Raw genomic sequence first — 27296 nt, 5'->3', positions numbered from 1 at the left:
GAATAGGTCTGTGCAAATTAAATGTTCAAAATGTACATGAAATCCATTTCACTGAATGATCACCATTTTCGCATTTAATTAAGGCTTTCCACTGGCTGCATCCAATAGTCAGTATTATTCTTCCCAGGTGATTACATTTGCATTTCATCAATAGTGACTGTATGCCATACCTCCATTGTTTTATTCATTAAATCAAAGAGCATGACTCAATACATACTAAAGCCAATGTATGGACCTTGTAACACAAGAGCATATACTGTCACTGTTAATGGGTGTACAGTCATAACCCGTTGCCTCAATATTGCTTGAATTGATTTCCTCGTTGGATCAAACTGGATGTTATTGACCAATTTTGTTACATTCTTTGTAAGCATTCCTGCTTGGCCCAAAATTCGCAATGCTCGAAGTATTTCGGCTGCTGTCTAGGATATAGAGCTAACAGGTGTCGAATGTACTAGATTTCATTATAATATCTTGATTAATGATTCAGTTATACCTGAGGTGATCAAGAGGTATAACCCCACAAACATTAGGTCTAAGAGAATAATGGTTGTAACATGAAATTATCTTAAAGCTGCACTCTCACACATTTTGACAACTTTTCTAAAAAAAAATCTTGGAATGAGCCAATTTTTGCGTAAAATCTGCAAACCAATGATTAAAGATTGCTGGCAAAAGATCAGATCACAGATTTGCATATTTTTATTCAAAAATTAATGTTTTATGGCTTAAAGGGACTATACACCAGATTGGCACCAAAAAGGTTGTTATATAATGTAGAAACAGTTAATCTGTGAGAGTGCAGCGTTAAGGTTATGTTTTTGTTATTTTGATACATGCTTGTGCAAATTTGACCTCAGCCAGTATTATTATTAAACGCTAAGTTAATTAAAGTAAAAAAATCCACTTGTTGACATTTGTGATGTTTCAACAGGAAATCCACTTGTTGGCATTTGTGACGATTTAACAGGAAATCCACTTGTTGGCATTTGTGACGATTCAACAGGAAATCCACTTGTTGGCATTTGTGACGATTCAACAGAAAATCCACTTGTTGGCATTTGTGACGATTCAACAGGAAATCCACTTGTTGGCATTTGTGACGATTCAACAGGAAATCCACTTGTTGGCATTTGTGACGATTCAACAGGAAATCCACTTGTTGGCATTTGTGACGATTCAACAGGAAATCCAATTGTTGGCATTTGTGACATTAAACAAATTTAAAATAATTGACATTATGACCAAGATATTTGAATGAAACAGGCCCCAGATGTACTGGCTTGCTGCACGTGTGCTTTAATATTGCCACCGGTGACATGTGAATATCTTTTTGATATAATGCCACTTTTCTTCCTCTTATAACAAAAAAGCTAAAATGGCTGCAATGCATTCCACTGATTTCCATAGCGAAATTATTTCTAAATTCAGTATCATATTTTATCTAATGAATGTATAAGATAATGCAAGATTGCAGAATTTTCTAGAACAAACCCAATAAATATTCTAAAATGTTGTTGTGTGTAATTTATTCTTAAATTGATATTTGAAATTCCAAAAGATTTCTTGTAACATTCATGACAAAGATGACGATGTCGATGACTTTACACTCGGTTGACCAGGCTTAATTTTAAGTAGTTTTAACACAGATTGCCTGTACTTTTCCAAAGTCTCTGGATTTTCTCCCACATTAAAAATGTCTTCCACAGCATCTTTGTAGGTTTTCACCTCTTCAAGGGAGGTAATATTGTCTGCCGTGAGATCCTCTGGCAGATTAGAGAATTGCTTCCCTTTGCCATCTGGTAAGGCCTGAGAAATAAAGAATTTTGGACATTTCATATTACAATTGAAATGGTCATGCAAGAGCCTTCTTATATATATATGAGACAATAGGGTTATTAGTGCTGTGTTTAGATCTAGGAGTTTGTATTTGACTCCAGTAGATTTTTGCAGATTTGGTTTTCACGAGGTGCAAATCTTTCCGGATTGTATTTATGATGGGTATAAAATAAAAATCTTGTTAATTTGTCGGAATAATAGCTAATGCAGCTAATGTTCTTTGTTATAAACCAAACAATAAACAGTTAGCGAATATTTTTCAGACCGCAGTAGTTCTTGAACAGTTGAATTTCGACCTACTCTTGAAAGTTACAAATTGTTCAGCGTTTAGTTATACTCAACCAGGTCATAAAAACTCTTATTTACAGGTAAGTATGATTTTTAATTAAATATGAAAAGCTGACCACCCTTTACAAAATCAGATTTAATTTGCACTTGGAATCATCAGTGCAGTGCACATGTGCAAACAAATACTGTATAAAGAACTGAATGTTTGATTAAAGGGAGGGAAATCTTACAACACACATTTTTTATCATTACAGCTGTTGCTCTCCCTGTTATAAATGATTATCAGTCGAACATATGTATGCTCATTTTTTTTTTCATCAATCTATATTGTGGGCCTTTAATGTTACAACCCTTCCTACACCCCACACCTACATCGGCTCTTTTGTTGTGTTTATTCAGCAGGTTGACAATGATTCCCTGGTTAACACTGTGGTCCCAGGTGTATGTCTCCTAATCTCCCTCTTCCTGGCTCTCACTTTCAGATTTCCAATAATGTATTGCTACACCTTCCTTCCCCCTCCCCTTAGCCCATCCCCTGTACATATTCAGCAAGTTGACAATGGTTCCCTGGCTAACACTGGTCCCAGTTGTATGTCTACTAATCTCTCCATGTTCAGATTTCCAATAAAGTATTGACACACTATCCTACCCCCTCCCCCTCTAACCTGAGACCTTTCTCTGTATGTATTAAGCAAGTTGACAATGTTTCCCTTGTTAACACTGCGATCGAAGCTGTACGTCTCCTAATCTCCCTCTTCCCTTCCCTCCCCACGTTCAGATTTCCAATAAAGTATTGATACGCTATCCTACCCCCTCCCCCTCTAACCTGAGACCTTTCTCTGTATGTATTAAGTTGACAATGTTTCCCTTGTTAACACTGCGATCCAAGCTGTACGTCTTCTAATCTCCCTCTTCCCTTCCCTCCCCACTTCCCTCCCCACCTTCAGATTTCCAATAAATCATTGACACACTATCCTACCCCCTCCCCCTCTAACCTGAGACCTTTCTCTGTATGTATTAAGCAAGTTGACAATGTTTCCCTTGTTAACACTGCGATCAAAGCTGTACGTCTCCTAATCTCCCTCTTCCCTTCCCTCCCCACCTTCAGATTTCCAATAAAGTATTGATACACTATCCTACCCCCTCCCCCTCTAACCTGAGACCTTTCTCTGTATGTATTAAGTTGACAATGTTTCCCTTGTTAACACTGCGATCCAAGCTGTACGTCTTCTAATCTCCCTCTTCCCTTCCCTCCCCACCTTCAGATTTCCAATAAAGTATTGACACACTATCCTACCCCCTTCCCCGCTAACCTGAGCCCTTTCCTTGTATGTATTCAGCAAGTTGACAATGTTTCCCTTGTTCACACTGCGATCCAAGCTTTATGTCTCCTAATCTCCCTCTTCCCTTCCCTCCCCACCTTCAGATTTCCAATAAAGTATTGCTACAACTTCCTACCCCCTCCTCTCACCTGAGCCCGTTCCCTGTATGTATTCAGCAGGTTGACAATGTTTCCCTTGTTCACACTGCGATCCCAGGTGTATGTCGCATAATCTCCTTCCTCTTTTTCTGACTCCCAGTCTTCCGTTTTCTGAATTATAAAGAAGATGAGTTATCTTCCGTGTTTTATACTTAATACTTGAAAGAATTTCTGGCTATTAAGCTGAGGGTTAAGCTGTTAAAAACATTCTGTCCACAAAGTTGATTATCTTGAAAAGTTCTTGCTGTACATGTCATGATGTGTGTATTATCGCTAGCAGCATGTATTTCATGTTAAATGCAAATATCTTGAAATGGTTTTTGAATTATGGCCAACGACATTAAACTCCTCCTTGAAATAGTTCTGTTTAGCCCTCATGGGGCTGAATGTTGTTTAAGTTGTTAAATGTGATTAGCGAGATTGTTGTTAACTTAACTTGAATATTTCATGATGTGCTTATATATAAAAAAACAAAACAATTTAAGCTGAAACTGTAGTCAAAAGTAGAAACAGAAATACTGCAGATCACAAGTGTATCCATTTGACTTCCAGAAGGGTCGAGGATTTGAAAGTTAACAATGATTACAATATCAATGTTGTAAACTTTAACAAAGTTCTAATAGGCTAAATGTTTCTTTTTTATTATTAAAAAATGGCAACATCAAAATGGCAGCCATGAGCCATTATAGCAGTGCCATATCAAACCTACCCATGATTCTAAATATAGGATGGTCAACACATATCTCAAATAGTCGTAGTTCTGTTGCTTCATTGGGCACCTGAAAATTGAAAGTAAATTAAAACAGAAATACAGACACTGATGGAATTGTTTGAATGTAATTTCTATTTTAACCATATTGAAGTTGATATTTCACAAACTGTTAAAAAGGTACTATTTTGCAAGTGGAAAAGCAACAAACCAAAATTATATTTTACTTTTTACATAGCCATGACGAAACATAATTTATACAATTTCATTTTATGTTTCACCAAATATTTATATGAATGCATGACAATGATGTTAATTTTCTTAATACCGTAGTTTGGTCAACTTCCACATAAGGAATATTTGACTCGGTACGTGGTATCTTTTTTAAGCTTTTCTTCTGTTAGGTCAGAGTTATAAGGTAATCAGTAAATAAAACAGAAGTCTTGAACTCATAAATTCACAGTAGTAGTTGCTATGTAAAAATACCATTTCCGAGTTGTGAAGTATTAATAATACTTTAACAATATTATATCTGTCATGTGTTCCCATTCCGGATAGAAAAATCCAACCCGAGGGCACCTGCGTTGCTAGGAAAGGAGGCTTGCCGAGTTAACAGCTACACAGCGTGCCTGAGTGTAGGATTTTTCTATCTGGAACGGACACACATGACAGATATTTTTTCTAGCATACCATAAATTACATAAAACAAGAGCTGTCACAGTATGTGACGAATGCCCCCGAATGTGACATTGACCTATGAACAAGGTCAGTACGTGAAAAGTTGATCTTGCCTTTACGTGTCAAATACATATGTCAAGTTATTTTTGAATTGCCTCTAAACATAAAAAAAACACCCAAACTTGACAACCTACACTGTTATGTCCTTATAAGCAGCATTCCATTGTGAATAAACACTAAGTGTGACCTTGACCTTAGAGGTAGGGACACGGGTCTTGCATGCGACACGTCGCTATGGTATGTGGAACACATGTGGCAAGTTATTTTAAAATCTGTCTGTACAAGGGAAAATTACAGCCCGGACACGACAACCTATACTCTATGTCCTTATGTGCAGCACTCCATTGTGAATAAACACTAAGTGTGACCATGACCTAAGAGGTAGGGACACGGGTCTTGCACGCGACACTTCGTCTTGGTATGTGGAACACATGTGGCAAGTTATTTTAAAATCTGTCTGTACAAGGGAAAGTTACAGCCCGGACACGACAACCTATACTCTATCCCTTATATGCAGCACTCTATTGTGAATAAGGCCTAAAAAAAAAAATACATTTGGTTCGGGTTACCCGACCCTACCTACGGAATTGGCGCCGACCCTACCGTTTTTATAGTCAGTTTGAAAAAAAAAAATGAAAAACTAAAAAAAAAAAAAAAAATTCATTTTTTTTTTTAATTGCTTTTTAATATCAATTTTAAACCTTAAATGCTTGTACAGAAGATAGCTTTAACACCATTCTCCAATTATGAAAATTATATTCTTATATTAAACCTAACAAAAAAAAAAAATAAAAAAAAATAAAAAGCCTACCTACCCTACCTATTTTTTTTAAGGATGTAACCCTAACCAAACATTTTTTTTTTTAGGCCTAAACACTAAGTGTGACCTTGACCTTAGAGGTAGGGACACGGGTCTTGCACGCGACACATCGTCTTGGTATGTGGAACACATGTAGCAAGTTATTTTAAAATCTGTCCATACAAGGGAAAGTTACAGCCCTGACACGAGTTATTGAGCCGGCCGGATGGACGGACGGTGCGATTTTAATATGCCCACCTTCAGGGGCATAAAAAGAGGAAAATTTATAAAAAAGCGCATTTTTGTACATTTCACCAAAAAGCGTTTGCTATGATGTTTACTGATGTCATGACGCGCAATAATTTGTATTCACTGAATATGTCAATAAGTTCCTTCAACATCATGTCTTTTAAGGGTTTTTTGTTTCATTTTTTAGGGTATATTTTAAAAAAATAATGTTAATGGAACTCATCTGTTGAAATCTCATAATGATGATAATATAAAGTGTAAAATAAAAGAAATTGAAAGTATTACATCACAGCACGTGACTGATTTGGCATGGGGGTGCCAGATGGAGTTTTTCAGCACAGCTGAATGAACCGGAAATGCCTATCCTGTATGCTAGAAAAATTGATCTTTTATACACCATCTTTTTCTTTAATTGAGTTGGGTCGCGCAATTTTCTGCCTTTGGACAAATTCTAACAAACGAAATAATCATTTGTAAAAAAAGCAAAAAATAATGATGTTTTAATATGTTCTTTCTATGAGATGTTCTTTGAAAGATATTGTATAATCAAATCATTTTTCTTGAGGATTTCTAGCAATTACTTCAAACTACATTGCTACTTTACCTATCAGCTGTTAGAGTGATCTCCCCTGTTTTTGGATCATATTTATCCCCAAGAAGTAGTTTCATCTTGTGAAATGCGTGGGAATCCAGCTCCAAATCGTTCAAGTTCAGCTATAAGGAAAAAACAGTCTATGGTAACTAAAATCTTTTTTCAGGGTTGCCAGCACTTTGGTGAAATAAAATTCCCTGACTTTTCCCTGACTTTTCACTGACCAATTCATGTTTTTCACTGACCAAAATCGTCAAACACATAAACGGCCTCCTGACCTCCCCTATAGCCGTCCAATCCTCCCATTATATTTTTGCATGTAAACTTGTATTTATTTTCCAAAATATAAAACATTTACATTGTACATCAAAGTAATGATTCAAACATAGTGTTCTACTATTCTTAACTATTTCTATTCAAACACAGTGTGACTGTTGGTCAGTGAAACATGTGAAACATTAGCATGAAAACAAGAACATAGGGCTCATTTTGGCATATCATGAAATAATCACTATAAAATTAAAGACTTTGAATGAGTATGGTAAGTAAGTGTGAAAAAAAGTTAGTGTGAAAAACATAGCATTGCATAATTTAACCAGTTTCCATCATGTTTGCAAGACAAATCCTCTTGTACAATTTCTTAGTGTCAAAGCAAAAAGCAAAGCAGGTTATATGCCAATATGGTAGTTTGGTATACATGTATACTGACTAGATTTTGTTAGTAATTAAAAGCCCTTCTAGTGATCATGCACAGAAATAGCTAGACCAATACAGAATACAATGAGAGGCATGACTGTAACATTACATTTGTTTCAGTTTCTTCTCTAGATGTTCAGCTGTCTTAATTTCACACTCCATCTCCTTTCTCTTTCCATGGGACTTTTCCCGCAGGGCATTAGATTTGACCAGTAACTGCAGATTGTTTTTGGTTTCAGCTTGTTTGGCCAGTTCATCAGCTTCAACAACCAATTTATCTGCCATCTTCCTCAGACTTGCCGTTTTCTTCTTTGCATCATCCAGTTGCCTTTGAGTTTCTTCCCTTTCTTTGTCTTTCTGCTTCTTTTCATCCTCTACCTTTGTTTCCTGTGCATGAGTCCTGTACCTATGGTAAGCATGCCTACAGCTCTGAAGTAACTCCTTGCTGACACACTCGGAGAGTGGCTTGTCCTGGGATTTGAGGCCATCATAAGCCTGTCTGTACGTAATAAGGGTATGCTTATTCATGTTCCCTTTCAATAGCTCCTTATTGTCAGAGAACCCCCTCTCAACAGATGACTGGCCATGGGACAGAATAAGCATGTCTTTCACCACTGTGAAAAGTTCTTGGTATTCAGCCTTCCCACCAATATCCTTGTAGAATAGTATTATAATCACTAAGTTAACATATAATGCTTCTTAATATCACAGTTTACTGTTATTTGAATTTAATGCTTAACTGTGAGAGTGATAAAGTCAAATATTAAATGCCTAAAGACTGCCATAGCCAAGAAAGACCTTCAATGCGTATATTTTTCGACCTTTGAAATAATTTTTCCCTGACTTTTCCCTGACTTTTCAGGATTTTCATTTTTCACTGACCAAATTTCAAAATTCCCTGACAATTCCCTGACCTTGAAAAAATACCCAATTTCCCTGACTTTTCAAGTCCGCTGGCAACCCTGTTTTTAATATAAAACATACATGCCATATCCCCCGGCGGGGGAAATATCCCCCAGAATTTCGATCCATCCCCCGGTCTCCCGGCGGGAGGTAAAAATCCCCCGGAATTCATTTTTTTTTTTTTTTGAAATTTTACATCAAGCAATAATGACAAAGTGAAACCACAGTATGTGAGTGAAACTGAATGTAAAGAAACAACTCCTCAAGGGTGAAATTACTGCTTAAAAAAGGTTTGATAAATGCCAAAAGGAAACCTTAACAACAAGTGATTAATTAATTTGAAGTAATAGAAAATAGAAGAAATTAATAATATTCATTCCATTCTCTTAGTGTCTGAACATCATCATAACTGATAGTTTTAAGCAGAATTTTTTAAAAGACTTTGGAGGAAGGTAAATTTAATTTTCAGTATTATAGTATGACATGACTGTGTATCATAAGAATATAATAAATCATGACATAAAATAATTCTGTATAATGAAAAAGTTAGAGGTTTTCATTGCAAAATATATGCGAATACATATTTTCGTACTTGCGTCTAAATTTTTTTTTTTTAATTTTGCCAACTTAAACCTGCTAAAAAAATCCCCCTGAATACTACCAAAATCCCCCTAAATTTCAGCCTTTCTGAACAAATTCCCCTGAATGGTCTCCAGAAAATATGGCATGTATGATCAAATGAAATCTAGACTTATTCAAAATGAAACGGTACTATACGGAAAAACAGCCAGTTACAGTTATGGCCAAATTCCTCTTCATCTACCTTTAAGTAATATTGATTATGAAAAATATAAAGCAACAATTTAATGTTCAATATTGACCTTTAAACACAACTGTAATTGTCTGTTTAATTAGTTAGTTGTACTGTAGTATTACCGGGTACACTTTTGTCAAAAGACCAATCGTCACCTTTATCATACATGCCATATTTCCGAGAGGCTTCCCAGGGGATTTTGGTCTGAATTTCAGGGGATTTAGATATTTGACTGAGGATTTATACGCAGCAAAATTTAGCACCATATTGACTTTTATAATATTTTACAAGACTAATTACAGAAATCTGAATGAGTATTAACTTACATTTATTTATTGCTCTAATACTCATACAAGATAAGAACAAATAATATACTAGTATTATAAAATCATTATCTTGTCGATTTATAGCATAAATATGCAATAAATCAGCATTGTATTAAGGGTATTTTTAAATTTACAGCTCTAGAATGTTTATAGACTTTACTTAGCACATTCACTTAAGTAAATTCTTAAAAGCACTGAGCAAGCTAATAAAATATTTTCACTATTATTTTATCATTCATGAAATAATTCCAGCAACAAACTCTAATTACCGTAAATGACTGGTTATAAGACAGACTAGTACAACATTTTTTGGACTTACTGAACATGGTTTTTGATGGTACAAAAAATCTACAGATTGCGTGTTCATTGAATTTTACACTCATAATGTTATGGATGCTTTCCAATGGATGCTTAATAATCCCTCACCTGCGGTCCAAGGGATGGGCCGTTATTCTTGGGGATTTATGCAATATCTGCTTCTGTATGCAATTATTTAGTTATTGCACATGGGCTACACAATATAGTCTGATCTGGAATGTCAATGGTGTACAAATATATTAATGTAAACATTTCACACTCAGATTTACCTTGAATGTGACAACCCTAGCCCTTGGGTCCCTGACAGAAGGTCCAGCAAAGCAGAAGTCACTCGAGATGACCTCGAGATGGAAATGTTCTTTCATGGAAGCCTCGCTTTTCAACTCTTCGGGCCAAGGCGTGCAAAACTCTGGGAACGAAAGCCTCAAAGGTAATAAATTGTCAATCAAAATAGCACTTATCAATTATGGCAAAATCATTTTAAATAGTCGCTGCTGTAATTTTCATTTTTTAAACGATGTAGATACAACACAATATACATAGAGTATATAATTATATGTATAGCCAATATCAGTATCTGCCTCTCATCCAACAGGAAGTTGGATCCCTCCTAGCTGCATTTCAAATTGGATATTTGGGCTGGCTTCAACTTTTTTAATCATCTTAAGTGTCTTTTAATAGTACAGCATACTATTTGTTTGCTTTATTAAATATAAATTATGTAATGTGTAAATAAATGTTCTCATTTTCAAAGAGAAAATATTTCAAAGATAATCAATACATGATCAATAAATTTTGGTTTGTAAACAGGACTAAGCATCACAGAAGTTTGAGAAATGGGGCTAGTACTGGCATTTACCCAGGTAGCCAGAACTGAACATCACAGAATTTGAGAAATAGGGCTAGTACTGGTATTTACCCAGGGAGCCAGGACAGAGCATCACAGAAGTTTGAGAAATGGGGCTAGTACTGGTATTTACCCAGGGAGCAAAGACCGAGCATCACAGAAGTTTGAGAAATGGGGCTAGTACTGGTATTTACCCAAGTAGCCAGAACCAAGCATCACAGAAGTTTGAGAAATGGGGCTAGTACTGGTATTTACCCAGGGAGCCAGAACCAAGCATCACAGAAGTTTGAGAAATGGGGCTAGTACTGGTATTTACCCAGGGAGCCAGAACCAAGCATCACAGAAGTTTGGAAAATGGCGCTAGAACTGGTAAATACCCAGGGAGCATCACAGAAGTTTTAGAAATGGGGCTAGTACTGGTATTTACCCAGGAAGACTGAACCGAGCATCACAGAAGTTTGAGAAATGGGGCTAGTACTGGTATTTACCCAGGGAGCCAGAACCGAGCATCACAGAAGTTTGAGAAATGGGGCTAGTACTGGCATTTACCCAGGGAGCCAGAACCCAGCATCACGGAAGTTTGAGAAATGGGGCTAGTACTGGTATTTACCCAGGGAGCAAAGACCGAGCATCACAGAAGTTTGAGAAATGGGGCTTGTACTGGTATTTACCCAAGTAGCCATGACCGGACATCATAGAAGTTTGAGAAATGGGGCTTGTACTGGTATTTACCCAGGGAGCCAAGACCGGACATTAAAGGAGTTTGAGAAATGGGGCTTGTACTGGTATTAAACCAGGGACCCAGGACCGGACATCAAAGAAGTTTGAGAAATGAATTGTACAGGTAATTACCCAGGGAGCCAGGACCGGACATCAAAGAAGTTTGAGAAATGGGGCTAGTACTGGTATTTACCCAGGGAGCAAAGACCGAGCATCACAGAAGTTTGAGAAATGGGGCTAGTACTGGTATTTACCCAGGGAGCAAAGACCCAAGCATCACAGAAGTTTGAGAAATGGGGCTAGTACTGGTATTTACCCAGGGAGCAAAGACCGAGCATCACAAAAGTTTGAGAAATGGGGCTAGTACTGGTTTTTACCCAGGAAGCCTGAACTGAGCATCACAGAAGTTTGAGAAATGGGGCTTGTACTGGTATTTACCCAGGGAGCCAGAACCCAGCATCACGGAAGTTTGAGAAATGGGGCTAGTACTGGTATTTACCCAGGGAGCAAAGACCGAGCATCACAGAAGTTTGAGAAATGGGGCTAGTACTGGTATTTACCCAGGGAGCAAAGACCGAGCATCACAGAAGTTTGAGAAATGGGGCTTGTACTGGTATTTACCCAAGTAGCCATGACCGGACATCATAGAAGTTTGAGAAATGGGGCTTGTACTGGTATTTACCCAGGGAGCCAAGACCGGACATTAAAGGAGTTTGAGAAATGGGGCTTGTACTGGTATTAAACCAGGGACCCAGGACCGGACATCAAAGAAGTTTGAGAAATGAATTGTACAGGTAATTACCCAGGGAGCCAGGACCGGACATCAAAGAAGTTTGAGAAATGGGGCTAGTACTGGTATTTACCCAGGGAGCAAAGACCGAGCATCACAGAAGTTTGAGAAATGGGGCTAGTACTGGTATTTACCCAGGGAGCAAAGACCCAAGCATCACAGAAGTTTGAGAAATGGGGCTAGTACTGGTATTTACCCAGGGAGCAAAGACCGAGCATCACAAAAGTTTGAGAAATGGGGCTAGTACTGGTTTTTACCCAGGAAGCCTGAACTGAGCATCACAGAAGTTTGAGAAATGGGGCTTGTACTGGTATTTACCCAGGGAGCCAGGACCGGACATCAAAGAAGTTTGAGAAATGGGGCTAGTACTGGTATATACCCAGGGAGCCAGGACCGGACATTAAAGAAGTTTGAGAAATGGGGCTTGTACTGGTATTAACCCAGGGAGCCAGGACCGGACATCAAAGAAGTTTGAGAAATGGGGCTTGTACTGGTATTTACCCAGGGAGCCAGGACAGGACATCAAAGAAGTTTGAGAAATGGGGCTAGTACTGGTATTTACCCAGGGAGCAAAGACCGAGCATCACAGAAGTTTGAGAAATGGGGCTAGTACTGGTATTTACCCAGGGAGCAAAGACCCAAGCATCACAGAAGTTTGAGAAATGGGGCTAGTACTGGTATTTACCCAGGGAGCAAAGACCGAGCATCACAGAAGTTTGAGAAATGGGGCTAGTACTGGTTTTTACCCAGGAAGCCTGAACTGAGCATCACAGAAGTTTGAGAAATGGGGCTTGTACTGGTATTTACCCAGGGAGCCAGGACCGGACATCAAAGAAGTTTGAGAAATGGGGCTAATACTAGTATTTACCATGGGAGAGAAAACCAAGAATAACTTGCATCAACTTATAACTGTCTACAATGTATTCAAATTATTAGTATAAAGCAACCAGACTTACTCCTCATTGCAGCACACTGCTGTTTGATGTGGTTTGGGGTGAGGTGTAAAAAGTTGGGTATCTTCACCAGTTCTGTGTTGGCGTACTTTCCTGGAGGTAGACCCCTCTCCTTCATTGTGCCCTCTGAACCCTGACATGTAGGAGTCCTCACTTAATTTTTACAACTATTGTGAAAGAAGTTATAACAACATCATACAAATCACATTTGTTAGCACGATGTAACACAAGCATGGCCATTCAGAGAGAAAACAGAGTACCCAGATGAAACCCACTTGTAGCCAAACACACATTCTCATTTAAAATTGTTCCTAATTTCTTCCCAGAAGCTGTGTAAAACATATTGGGAAAAGGGTCCAAATTTGGGGGAAATGACACTTTTTCCTGCAATGGGAAGCAGTCTTTTCAAGGCAGTAGATTGCACCAAAAAAATCAAAGGTTATTTTCCATTCCTACCCTGGCCATTCCCTGTCTGATTGGTAGAGGTACAACAGAGTAGTTGAATGTTTTCTGAGTCGGCCACACGCTTGTCCAATCAATATCCTGGGGCATATGTCCGGCACGTGGTGGTGATGTTAGTGCGTCAGCCCACTGTTAAATATAATGATCATCAACAGTTTAAATCTGGAACTCTTTTAAGATAGGATCTCATGGATTTTCCACTCAAGGGGGTTACAAACCATGCAATTACCTTTAATACATTCAAATCCAAATGACTTTTTGAATTTGAACATTGTCTAATTTTGTAACTTACAATCTTCTTCTTCTGTCTTAAGTTTTTATTAAGGGATGCCTTCACTTATAGGCTGCATTATGGTTGACCCCACCGCATCCCCTATGATTATGCAGTATAAAGACTTTGGAATTAAGAAGCCTAAGTGAGAAATTTACTCATATATCTTTGAATGACTTATAGAGCCAAAGATAATGCCATAAAACCACAAAAGTGGAAGTGGATGTGTAACAATAATAAATGACATCTAAATGTATGACAATCAAAAAAAATGAAAAAGAAGGGGTCAGACTAGACAAGGAGCTGTACAATTTTTTTTTTTTTTTTTAAATATCAATAGCTCTAACATTAACCGCTGTTTAAAATATCAATAGCTCTAACATTAACTGGTGTAAGTAAAATCATAATTTAGAACATAACTACCAGTATGAATCATTTAATAATAGCATTGATGACTCAAGTTCCTTCATAAGTTTCTATAGTTGCATAAGAAAATGAAAACTAAAAATATCCCCATATAAATAAAGAGCCTACAAAAATGAAATATATATATATAGGAACTTACCACAACCCATTTCCTATCAAATTTTGAGCCTGGTTTTTTCAGATTAAATTTCCTGAAGTCTGAAATGGAAAAAGCACAATGTGTAGAATATGATGATTCAAATAATGATACAGCAGATCATTACATGTCTACGGACTCTAACATATTTTAATAGTGTGGACATTGATCATTGAAATCTAATTTTCACTTTACCCCGCTATATAAGTATAACATCCACCGTGTTGAGTCAACGCTATATCTGGCAATGTAAAGTGAAAATTAACAGTAATTCATGTAGCTGTCAACTGTTGGGGGCTATTTCTTTGTTCCTGTCCAAACTATAATTCTAGTCAGTTTCATTAAACTCATACAAACTTGACCTGTAATCTAAAAACCAATTGGTTTCACTCAAAACGTAGTTAGATCCCTGAAAATTATGCTTTGCCACTGTGAAAGTTTTCAGCTGCTATTGTCACCTTATTCGCACTTTTCTAAATTTTGAATGCCCGAGTTAATCTTGTGTGAATGTGAATGAATAATACATTGAATAAAAATGAACACGCTTTTCCATCGTTTTACTATGCTCTGTGTTCTATCAATTAACTTATGGTTTAACAAACACTCAATATTTCAGTGACCTAATTATCAAGCTGTGGTGATGAGATTGTTTACCCTCGCAATCAGGTGAATGCCTTTCTGCGAGCACGCAATCAGGTGAATGACTTTCTGCGTGCACAGTACAATTTAGAATCTTCCATTTGTACCAACTGTACCTCTTAAAATACCTGCCTATCAAGATAAGCCGCATCCTTGCATATGCCGCTTGCATGTTTTTTGGAATAGTACGCAGCAGATGATGCGGTGATCACACGCACTATCGGATTAGCTGTAGAGCAATTTATCCCTACAAAACTGTGATGACACAATCCCTACTTCGATGGCAACAGGTTTTTGGAAAAACGCTTGGTTGGTAGTGTAAATAGTCTAAAATAATAGACGTGTTATACGGGATTCTTCCAATCCCTAACGTCTAAACGGGAATGTGCAAAAAACGGGGGTGTTTAAAAAATATTGAAATTGTTTTAAGTGAAGTGGAAATTGATCATAAAGAGTTATATTCATATTTTACCATGTAAGTGAAATGTTATTTTGCACTGAACAAGCATTTAATGCATTAAAACAAGTTGTTTACCTTTCCTATAAAACGAAAGTTGACTGACACAGAAAACAATTATGCGAAGTGGAACAACTCGATACAATCGTAATAACTCGGCCTCCTCCGACAAAGCTTCGAGATAGACCTCGTTATATAATCGTAACAACTCGGCCAATGGTCGAAATGTTCCGAGCGATTTAAAACTTTGCCCTAAAGCCTTGCAGGTGCCCTTCATGTATATATCGTTATGTTTTGACAGAATGAAATGAAGAAAAGCCGTCAAACTCATTATTATAAGTTGGATATTTAATTTTTGTGTACGGAACTAATATAAAATAACATTATCTGGTAATATTTCTTGTTTTTATGTTATTTTATAGACGCTATATGCTTTAACCCGGAATCCTGATCGGAACAACTACCCACTTTTGATACTAAACAATTTGTACGTGAAGGATTTGCCATATCAAAAATCTAAAAAAAAATCCGTCAACGTACAATTATTTGGACTAGTAGTGTAAAACACGTTTCTAAGATTTGAGATTGTATTATTAAATTAATTTAAAGACTTATCATGACAACCACAATCTAACAATCATATAGATAAATTGATCTTACCAGAATTATTATTTGTATACGCACCTTGATGTAAGTTAAGTATACTTGGATCGCTAATATGGTCAGATCGTTTTACCTGATCCACTCGCAAAAGTGGGTGGGGAAGACCTCTTAGAAGTTGAATCCCTGTCCTTTTTCTTATTACTGGACTGGTCTGATAATCTGCTTTGGTTTTTAGAATTTGCATTGGCTAACAGACTATTTCTGATTGAAATATATCGCAACTGGCCTCGATATGTGGCTGTCTTCGTTAAATTCATCATTGTTTGGCAAGAGCACAAGGGCGCAGCCATCTTGTTTTTGAAATCTCGTCCTCTACGTGACTTTCCGTAATTTGCATATTTGTAGTTCAGCTGTCATGGCGGACGATAAGACTTTTACAAGTGCCATTTTAAAGAGGCACGAACAATTAAAAAGATGGGAAGAATCCGATACAAACAAATGTCCAGGTTCAGAAGTAGGTAAAGACAGAAAAGTGAAATTCCAAGATGGGTGCATATTCCTTGCTGCTTGCTCCAGCGGGGATTGTAATGAGGTGAAACGTTTGTTGGATCGGGGTGCCGATATAAACACAGCCAATATCGATGGATTGACAGCCTTACATCAGGTAGATCGCCTTTTTTGGTCATGTCAGTAATTGTATTAACTTTTCCATGTCCAAGCTTCAATAATTTAAATGCTTGTAAACTATTATTATTTAAAACTTTGAGGTAAACAGCAATCTTATAAAACTAGGTCAAAGAAACCTCAACGATGTTTCCTGATTTTCTGTTTTCCTTCCTCACCTGTTGACAATTAGCTAGTGTAGATCTGATAAGTGATTTCTAATACTGCTACAATATATGCAATGTGAACAGTATTATTACTGTGTTTTTATTTCAGAAATAGTCTGGATAATTCACCCTGCAAATGTCCTCTGAATGAAAGATTTTTGATACAAGTATATAGACATATATAGAATTATATCAAAGGCTCAATGCTCAAGTAGTCTAGTTCTCCAAGAAAGAAGTTTTTGGTCGGGCTACCAGATAATTTATATTAAAAGTCCGGTGGACTACTAGAAAAAGTGAATACAATGTTTGAACATCTTGTCAATAATTTCAAAACAGTGTCATAACGACAATAGCACCAAACTTGATAGGTCCAATTGTAAGCTTACCATAAGCTTAAATGTTGATCCAAGGCAGTTGGAGCTTAGGCTCATTGATTGTTGTTCAAATCAACAGGAAGTCGCATCTTATTACACTATAAAAAGTTAATTTTAGAAAGTAGAAGTGCAGCTGCAGTATGAATACTGTGATGTGCATTTATTTTGACATTTGGTCATAAAAGATTAGAAACAGGTGCATTTTGTTTACTTTTTGTCAATTTATATAAAAGTGAAAGTTACAAAGTACAACTATCGAATGTAAACACACTGCACAGTATCTAAATATTATTGCATTTAAACAATGTAAAAAAGTGCTATTTATTTAGGATTTGGTGTGCCGTAGGAAATATTTGTGTGTTAACCATTGCACATAGTTATTGTTTAGTTCTAGCCAAATTCTAACGTTAAAGTGAAAAAAATAAAATAACAATGTCTTTCATTCATGATATTGCATAAAAGCTGGTGAATGTTTGATTTTGATGAAGATGAATTGGTTACAGAAAATAGTGCAGTTTGTTCAGAACTTTACTACAGATAAAATCGTCCTTAACCTCATCATTGTTAACTTGCAAAACCTTACTTCTCTGAAAGTTTGATAGACACATTTGTGATCTATAAATATATCTCACTAAAAAATCGAGAAATAAACTGTTATGACAAAATGGCGGTGACTCGCCGAATCTTCTACTTTTAAACATTGTACAAATGAGGAAAATGCTGTAAGTAAATGGGATATAAAGCAAATAAAAAAGTTTTGAGATTACAAAACAAATTTTCATTATGAACATTCAACACAAAAACTATCAAATATTGGTCATGAAGTCAAGTATTTGATTTTCTTAGCGCCACTGTCTGTTTTTCAATGACCGTCTGTTTCAAACGAAACAATGTTCTAAAAAGTGTGCTTTGTTTTTACACTGCAAGTATCAATTTTTTACTAATGTTTGTCAACATTTTTCATCATTTCTTCACTTTTTCTTTCGCAATTTAACAAACTTTTAATCATTTGACCAGTGTCTTCTCTGATTGGTTAACACATATGGACGTTTCGATAATTGGATGATAGACGACCCATATGTGATTAGGAGATGACCGATTATAAATCAATGGCTAAATTAATGAAATTTGTAACAACATCTGCATCAAAGATCGACATTTAGAGGTACAACTTCGATATCTCAGACAAGGAATAATATGTGTCATAATGAACATCAATAAGCACCCTGATTAGAAGCGTGAATTTACGTTTATCAGACCCGCGGTGATGACGGTCATGTGCCTTAGCACACATTGATCTGTGACAGATTAGGAAACGGCGACATTGACCAATGAAATACTTTTAGGGCTTAACTTTGTGATAAACAACGATCTGAATTGCCAGAAGGGTGCAAGGGGGTGGGAAAAATATGACAGGGCGTGTAAAAAGGGGCAACGGGGTGGGGTCAAAATAGGGCAGGGCGGGCCGCCCTTCCATTCCGCTTTAGCTAAAACACTATTTTAACAATGCTTTTAACTGTGGTAAAGTTATTAACAATTGGCCTTTTGATTGTTGCAGAATTTCTGCTTTACTCAAACTTCTATAATGTTCACTGGAGTCAGAATGGATCACTTAAAAGTATTTTCTTGGTTTTCACTGTGTTTTTTTTTGTAAACACCACACAGTTTTTGGAAGAAGGCTACAAGGTTTTTGTTTACACAACCTAAATTTTAGCAGGACTACCTTGATAAGATTCAGTTGTCCTTAGAAATATAGTTGAAGAATTAGAAGATATTTGTTGAATTTTAATGCAATTCAATTAAGTGTTAACAGAGAGCAATATTTTCAGTGGTGGCGTATTTAAAGTAACCAGTTCCCTGATAGAGAATATAATTTTTTGGTCCCATTTGAAATAAATTTTGATACAATGTTGTTAACATCATCATTGTTAACTTTGAAATCTTAACTACTCTCAGACTTAAAGTCACATACACTCCTAATGATCTGCCGTATTTCTTAAAGGATTTGAGACAACTGTTTCATCATTATTCATTTTGCTATATGAGCATATATCATAAAACATTACACATTTTATTAACAACGATGATGCTATTTAGTGTTAACAATTATGTTTGCTTTATTAAAGTACTGAGCAACTGGCCAAATATATATTTTAGCACTGGGAATGGAGTCAAAATTCTGATCCAAAAGCCGGAAAAAAACAAATGGTCATTGAAATGCTTTTTATTTTGTTAATTTCACTTCGCTCTAAATGTCTTGGTCGTCTGATGATTTTTTAAAAAATGACAGTCATGCGCTCCTAAGTGTGTGAAAAGATGGCTTGCCCCTTTGAAATGACTGCTGAGAGAGACAACTTCACATTCTTGTATGTATTTGTCAATATAAGGATGTTTACCATCTTGTTTACAAATACAACAGGTCAATAGATAGCAATCTTGTACAGTTAATTGTTTAAACCATTTTTGATTGCAGTAATTATAATAATTACACTAATAAATAGCTTGACTTTTTACCTATACAGTGAAATATAATAAAAATAATTATCACAAATGTTTTTTTGCAAATATTCGGAGAATGTCTAAGTATGTTGTTGATAATTTGTGGTCACTTCGTATAAATAGTTACAATGCTCTGCATGTGAAATATTTAAGCTTGACCTTGCTCATAAAATCAAATAAATATTGGGTTAGCAAGCAAGGTTCCTCTCTCAAGGTAAATTAAAAAAACAAACTCCCTAGTGTGCATATAAGTAACCCTTTGACTAGTGTTTGGCTGGAATGTTTTTAATGCACCATAGACAAATGCCAGTTTTGATCACTGCTGACAATATATTCAGGGGTTCTAAAATTAACTATCTTATTTCCCTTGATCTTTCAGCATTTATATACATGAACATATACAAACATTTTGCTGTTTGAAAAATTATTGATTATTTACAAATTATTTACCTTAAGTTTTAAGCCACTCATAACATAATTTGTACTTCTCTATTTCAGGCGTGTATAGATGACAACCTTGACATGGTGGAGTTCCTTGTGGAGCACAAGGCAGATGTGGATGTCTGTGACAATGAGGGATGGACCCCGCTACATGCTACAGCATCATGTGGCTTTACAGAGATTGCCAGGTATGGGAATTGGAGGCCAAGCTGAATTTGGGTGGTGATAGATCTTGTAAGGGTAAATGATAGACCTGCTTCACATTTTCATGATGTGAATTCTGTTACTATTTTTTTGTGAGGATTCGTAAGTGGTGCATGAGGTCCATTTCACTAACAAGAAAACCTTAAATGGCTAAATTAACTAAACCTTAATGACTGATGTTTAAAGATCGATCTCACTTCATGCTCCTACAGCTGCATCATGCAGGTCTGTTGAACTAAATGATCGACTTAACTACATGATGCCACCTCTTTTTACTTTACTGAGGCCTAAAAATATGTTTGTTTAGGGTAACATCCCTTAACATACTAGGAAAGGTAGGTAGGTATATTTTTTTTTAAAGTACAAGGGTCGGCGGCATTAAATAGCAGGGTTGGTTACCCGAAAAAAAACATATTTTTTTTTCAGGCTTGAGGTTACCAGCTACAGGAATCTTCCGTTATGAAGATCTTGGGAACTTTATTTAGACTTTAAAGCTTGACTAATTTTGAAGAAAAAAGTCAGGGTAACATCCAAGTTGTGATAGCCTTGATTATGGTGTGTTAGTTGTCCGAGTCAGCCCGGTTGGTGTGCAAAATGTTTAACCTTGCCCATAACTCAAAATCTATTCTAGATATTCAAATCAAACTTAGTATGCATGTTGTGTAGGTACAAGATGCACTTGTTTAGCAAGAAGAGTTTACAAAACATGCCTGACACAGAAGCGAAGTTTGGTCAGTTTTGAGTGGGTCTGTTGAAAAAGTTTTGCAAAATTACTAATTATATGAAGTTAAAAAACAAATATCTTTTTATGTAAAATGAGTTTTGAGGCATCCTGGTGAAGGTATTCTTTGTGGAGTTTTGTGTATGAATGTGTTAGATTTACCTGGAGTAACTTCTGAGGACTGGGGTTGAACTATAAGCGAGGGTTTTCCCTAGGAATTTTCATCAGGGAGTCCGGGACAAACCAGGGAGTCTCTAGTCATTTATTGAGACCCAATATATCAGTTAACTCAATTAAGGTTTATTTTGGGGGTCCCAGGGATGCACGGTAAGATTGAAACAGGGTCCAGAGTCCAGGCAAATTGCATCAGGGATTCTAGTTTTCATTGTCAGGCATATATGACTACCAGGGAAGTTTTTTCAATTAGATTTAAGGCCATAATTTAAACAGCTGTCAAGTTGTTAATGTGAGAAAGAAAGATACCTGAGTTTCTGAAAAACATATTTTATTTAAATGCCAGTGTTATTTCAGTACCTTTGTTCCAATTAACTTCCCCATCTATGTATGCAATGATAATTAACTAAGATTCAATTGAAGTCATTTTCTTTGTGAGGAACAATACTTTCATTTGGTTATTTTGACACGTTTTATCACGTCATCTCATATAAAATCCTGGTTTATAAAATTACGTTTCATTACAGTTTTCAGGAAACTTGCTTTTGCATAATTTTCTCATGAACTTATAAACCTTATGTTTTGTCGATATCATGCATTAGTCTGAGTTTAAATGTTAGAGAATCACTTAACAGTCAGGAAGTGAATGATAATGATATTAGTGGCTATAAGTTTTGTGTGAAAATATTGTGACCTTTGACCTTCGGTTGATCTAAAGTCAGGTTGTATATCGAAACAATGACGCGTCAAAGTATGTTTTTGATTGGTCATGCTTTCATGGGAAATTATTAATTGTCGTTTTAAGTGCATAACCAAGTTGGAATAAAAATGAAAATCATTATACTTAGTGCACATGTAATTCATACACTATCCATGTACAATGAATTGTTTATGAAAACATCCCATCAAAGGTTTTATTGTTCCGAGATCATTTTGCCATCCAGTGACTAAATATCCAGGGAAATGGACCTGTATCAATTTTGCTAATGGACTGGTACTAACTATGCCAACAGAAACCACATATTTATTTAGTTTTTGTAGGCACACTGCCTTTATTGTTGTGGTCTGTTCCACTGATTATGATTCATTAGATATGATGTACCTTTTCAATATTTAGCATTTTCCATAGGATTTTTTCAGCTGGTGTTCCTCTGATCCTTATGGTTGACACTTTGAGGGTCTTTGATAATAATATGGGGGTTCCTAAAGATAGTTTACAAGTAACAGAAGTTTTGGGGTCCTAGTGATGAAAAGTATATTTAAATTGGGAGTCCCTACCTTGAAAATTGCATCAGGGCCTCCGGTTAATCTCTTGCTATGTAATATTGTCAAAAAAGTGATGTAATCTGTAAAACAAGCTCATAAAATGTCCCATGTATTAAATAAATAAAGAAAAAACACTGTCAAAGTGTTTATAGCAGTTCTAATATATAAACACATTTTAACTTAAAAATAAGGGTGAAAGTGGTTTAGTGTTATAGGTGTATGCCTCTCACCCAAAGACATTGTGGGCTCAAGCCCAACCAGTGGTACTGTCATGGCCTCTCAGAATGGACAGCAAATCTGGTTTCTCCCCTGAGGAAAAAGACATGAGAGTGAGAGCTTTCAGCTGTCTTTATGATCTAGCTAAATAAATTGGTATGAATTCACTTATTCTATTTAATATAAAGCTGTTCAATTAAAATCACAAGTTAAATTGTAAAAATTGTAAGTGTTTTTTTTTTTCGACCAAAATTCACATTGAAACACAAAAAGTATACTTCTTTCACAAAAATTGGACTCAAAATCCACAATCCTAAAAAACAATACAAGGCAAAAAATGGCCGTGGACCCTACCATTTTTATAATCATTTGGTAAAAAACAAAAAACCTAAGTACAGAAGATTACTTTAACACCCTTCTCCAATGATGTCTATTACGTTTTTACATAAAAACGTTGTAAAACAAAGCCTTCCTACCGTACCTGTTTTTAAAAAGGATGAACCTGGTAACCCTAACCAAACCATTTTTTTCTTGCCCTAGTTATGTTCATTATACAAGAGAAAAGAGAAGTGCTTTATATGGTGTCATGTCCCAGTTGCACAGTATAGGTGTTACTCTATCAGAATAGAGAAATATGATAATGTCAAAGTGATCCTGTGGTATATGATCGACCCATGATGGGTCATAAAACACTCCACCGCTCACCTACTTACATTATATAAATACTTTATATAAATACATCCTGATGAGGAAACAATCATATTGCGAAAAGCTATAGGTGTTAATGTAGGCCTAAGATGTTATACCAATTCCTTCTTACACTTGTTTCAAAGTAATGTGTAAGATGTTCAGTGTTTAAGGGTATCCTAAAACTGCCCAGCAGAACCATTAATTGTTTGAATAGTAAAGAATTAAATTATATAAAAACAGATTGAAAAATATTCTGTCCCTTTTTCTTTCCTTCTTGAACAAAGGGTCACACAATGTGTTTTTCAAAAAGCACCAAAAATATGTAACCTAAAGTATTTTTTTCACGACTAAGGCATTTAAATGTATTTTCAAGTTGTTACCAAGGAATGGTGACTGTCGATTTCATGAAATGTTTTGAACTATAGATTGCTAAAGAACTATTGATTGTCTGGGAACTCATCAAATAAGCATCCAGTGCTTCAAGGGTTGCTTCAAGATTTGACATTAGAGGGGGCTCATATTGGTAGCTCAACGTGGATAATATATTTAGCCTGTCACAAAGAATAAGAACAATACATGGTTTAAGGAGTTATTTGGGCCTTCAGGCATTTAAGTCTGGAATATTGTATTTAAACTCATTCTTTTCATATTGTTTCTCAGATATCGACATGAAAAAGTAAACTAAAAGAAAACTAGATGGGGCGTGCGCCGTGGGCCCTTGTCTTGATCCGCATGTGATCCAACTGAATGGCATCATTTAGACAAGTTTACAACTGCGCCAATCTTATTATTCTCTTTGTCTGAAACAGGAATATAAATAATAGATGAACAATATAAAAATGATACCTTTTGAGAGTGTTTTATGGACATTTCAAGTTGAATTATTGCCGTTTATGACAGGTTGATACAAGGTCATCGCAGATTGGCCATAGTGACATGTTTATCTAAGGAAAAATTATCACCTTTCTATTTTATTGTCTTGCTTTCTTGGGTTTTCAACACCCGGTTTTTGTTGTAATGTATACCTGGTATGACTGAAGGAGTGATTGAGAAAGATTGTAAGGAGGGTTTCCATTTAGCTTTAATGGTTTTAAAATCAGATATGATCAATTTACCTTTTCTTAACCTGCATCATGTATCAAAGATAGTTATTTTTACACATAAATTGATACTCTATTTTAATTTAACTGGGGTTATATGCCTATTTTTTGTAATAAAATTTTTAAAGCGTACAAAAAATAATGGTTAGTAATATTTATACATTAGTAACTTGTCTGCTTCATAAATGACATCAATAGATAAGTTTATTCTAATGATAAAAGTTAACAGCTGAGTTACAGCATTATAGGGATAAAAGTATTTGAGTGACGAAGCCCAAATTCTGAAAAGTATCAGTCCTTGTACCTAGAAAAGGAAGAGGAAAATACAAAAAATTGAATTTTCAGTGTTTTTTATAATGGAATCAGCTGCATCGGGTAGACAGTGTGCAGCAGATGGTGTTAAGAAAGCTATCGGCTCACTGACTTAAGCCATTATACACCAATTATCACCAATATTGGTCACTTTGTTTATGGTCAGAATGTCTAGCTCTCTTACTTTGGCAAATATACACCAATTTTGATCCCCAGTGTTTATGGTCAGAATGTCTAGCTCTCTTACTTTGGCAAATATACACCAATTTTGATCCCCAGTGTTTATGGTCAGAATGTCTAGCTCTCTTACTTTGGCAAATATACACCAATTTTGATCCCCAGTGTTTATGGTCAGAATGTCTCAAACAAGTTTGAGATCTAGCTGGATTCGGTCCAAGTTATGTGGCTCTTTAATTGTTTGTTTTTTTCAATCCTCACCAAACTTGGTGTCCTAGAAGTGCGGCCAGCCTATCTTGCAATCATTAGCACTCTTATTATATTATGCCATTCCAAATATATTTCAGGTACCTGATACGGATGCATTGTAATGTAGCTGCCGTCAACAATGATGGTGACCTGCCCTACGATATATGTGAGGCAGATGAGATGGAAAAACTTCTCCTGCAGTCCATGGAGGAACAGGGTAAGACTGGTTGAGGTGCACAATCCTTTCCAAAGTAACACTTGACTTTTCACCTACTTTACTGTTATTAGTGCTTTTTTATTAATTAAAATAATCTGCATTTATCAAATTGGGAAAAAATTATTAAGATTCTGGGAAAAATGGACAGTTTTTCGCAAGGGGAAACAGCCTTTAGAAGGCAGTAAATTGTACCAAAAAAACCACCAGACAATGCGAATGTCCGTCGGACAGTCGGACATGTCCGGTATATATCCATGTTGACCGACGAAACTTTTGTTTTGGTCGGTCACAATGTCCGGTGAAAAATTAAAGTCAGCACCGTTTAATTTTCGGAAAATTTACTTTCAGTTTCTAAATAAATGTTCAGAGTTATTTTTAACTATTATATCATGATTATTCAGCGTGTTAATCCGTGTATCACTATATCGACATGTTTTCGTAAAAGCCGATAATCGCGTAAGGTTCCGATTTCAACTCGTACTCTACTGTTATACTTTTATTTTACGGAAATGTTCGGAAATTACAAAATTCCGTATGTATTTATTTTCGGCGAAGTGGTTCCCGGCAATCGTGTTAATATAAATATGATGATTAATATACCGAGCTGACTTTTTTCAGAGAACTCTACTTTCGTTTTTGCATAAATGTTGTGCCTGAGTTTGACTTGTAGTACAATTCGTTACATTTTATAACCGTACTGTATCTTTAATTTAGAGATGAATTAAAAGAGTAAGATCTAGCTGTTCCATGGGTAGACAAACCAGATGAGTTTTTTTTGGGAGGCAAGGGAAGAAAAAAATTATGACATAGGATCCGAAAATTGATTTTTTTTACATGATGTTTGGGTTTTTTCGTATCATAGTACTGTAGGACAAATCTAACCAAAAAGATCTAAACCTGTTAGAATGGGGAATTACAAAACTTATTTAAAAAAGAGGCTTAAAATCAAGGTTTAGGCTGATGTAACTGAATACTGTTTGTAACATTGCATCAGGTAAAAATTTGGTGCGACAGGTAAACTTTCAGTGTTTACCTGTCACAATGTCCTGTGAAGAAGAAAATTTTTTCGCGTTGTCTGAAACACTGGTACATGACTTAGTACATGAATAAGTGAAAACATATATATTAAACTGTGTTGTCACACTAAGTGATCTGCCTTCCTGAGTTTCAATTATTATCAGTTTGCTATTGTTCATGTATTAATTTATAAATTATACAAATTTATGCCATACTTCACTGTCTCTCCATTGGAGTTAATTTATTTAATTTTTAATACATTAACTATCACCTAAATGTATTAACTATTATATAATCAAACATCTACTGTCAATAATTTGATTGCCATCTACCCTAATGGGCAAAAATGTTCTGTTAATGTGGTTATAATGCATAACTATTTTTTTTTGTTCCGTTATGGGGGTGTGTTAATTAGTAAAAACTGAGCGTTATCAGTAGAAAACATGCATTATTCAGCAATGTTCTTTTAATGACTGGCTTTTGTTTTACATACGCACTTTTAGGGCCTGCATCATAGCAATGGACTGTGAGCGACGGGAGTTTTCAATTTTCATGCGCCACTCCTCCTGACTGATGTTATTTCTGCCGATTTGATTCAGAACAAATGACTCATATTGACATGATTCCATTACATCGTATGCAATGAACAAAGAAATTTCCAACATTTATTTTACTGATGCTGAAGATGGAAGTTGGCAGACAATGATCAAATTCAATGAAGCTTTTTAGCCAAGCCATTTGCACAAGTTTTCTA

General features: G+C 35.9%; 2 protein-coding genes across 12 annotated transcripts in view; one reads left to right on the top strand and one right to left on the bottom strand.

Moving 5' to 3' along the window:
- Positions 1-1512: 1512 nt before the first annotated feature.
- LOC128238240 (28S ribosomal protein S35, mitochondrial-like) lies at positions 1513-16513 on the bottom strand. The gene is made up of 9 exons (XM_052953928.1): positions 16189-16513; positions 14360-14418; positions 13518-13652; positions 13065-13194; positions 10021-10160; positions 6707-6816; positions 4317-4386; positions 3599-3718; positions 1513-1809 (listed from the first exon to the last, which is right to left on the bottom strand). The coding sequence occupies exons 1-9, from the start codon at positions 16403-16405 to the stop codon at positions 1576-1578; spliced, it is 1215 nt and encodes a 404-aa protein (XP_052809888.1). The 5' UTR covers positions 16406-16513; the 3' UTR covers positions 1513-1575.
- LOC128238238 (protein phosphatase 1 regulatory subunit 12A-like) overlaps positions 16446-27296 on the top strand; it is a 72689-nt gene continuing 61838 nt past the window's right edge. For all 11 annotated transcript variants that reach the window (XM_052953918.1, XM_052953925.1, XM_052953927.1 and 8 more), the window contains exons 1-3: positions 16446-16719; positions 20257-20387; positions 25407-25525. In XM_052953918.1, the coding sequence (XP_052809878.1) occupies positions 16471-16719; positions 20257-20387; positions 25407-25525 (499 nt within the window). In that variant the 5' untranslated portion in view covers positions 16446-16470. The remainder of the gene's footprint in view (positions 16720-20256; positions 20388-25406; positions 25526-27296) is intronic.

Source organism: Mya arenaria, chromosome 6 (genome assembly GCF_026914265.1).
Source record: "Mya arenaria isolate MELC-2E11 chromosome 6, ASM2691426v1".
Lineage (NCBI taxonomy): Eukaryota > Metazoa > Mollusca > Bivalvia > Myida > Myidae > Mya > Mya arenaria.
This window is presented reverse-complemented; position numbering and strand designations above follow the sequence as displayed.

Bases quoted from the DNA above. Each gene is read 5' to 3' on its own strand.
- LOC128238240 (XM_052953928.1), bottom strand. From the start codon at position 16,405: ATGGCTGCGCCCTTGTGCTCTTGCCAAACAATGATGAATTTAACGAAG. The intron at 13,653-14,359 runs GTAAGTTCCTAT...TATATTTAACAG, and splicing joins TTGATAGGAAATGGGTTGTG to TGGGCTGACGCACTAACATC. The intron at 10,161-13,064 runs GTAAGTCTGGTT...TTTCGTTCCCAG, and splicing joins GCAGTGTGCTGCAATGAGGA to AGTTTTGCACGCCTTGGCCC.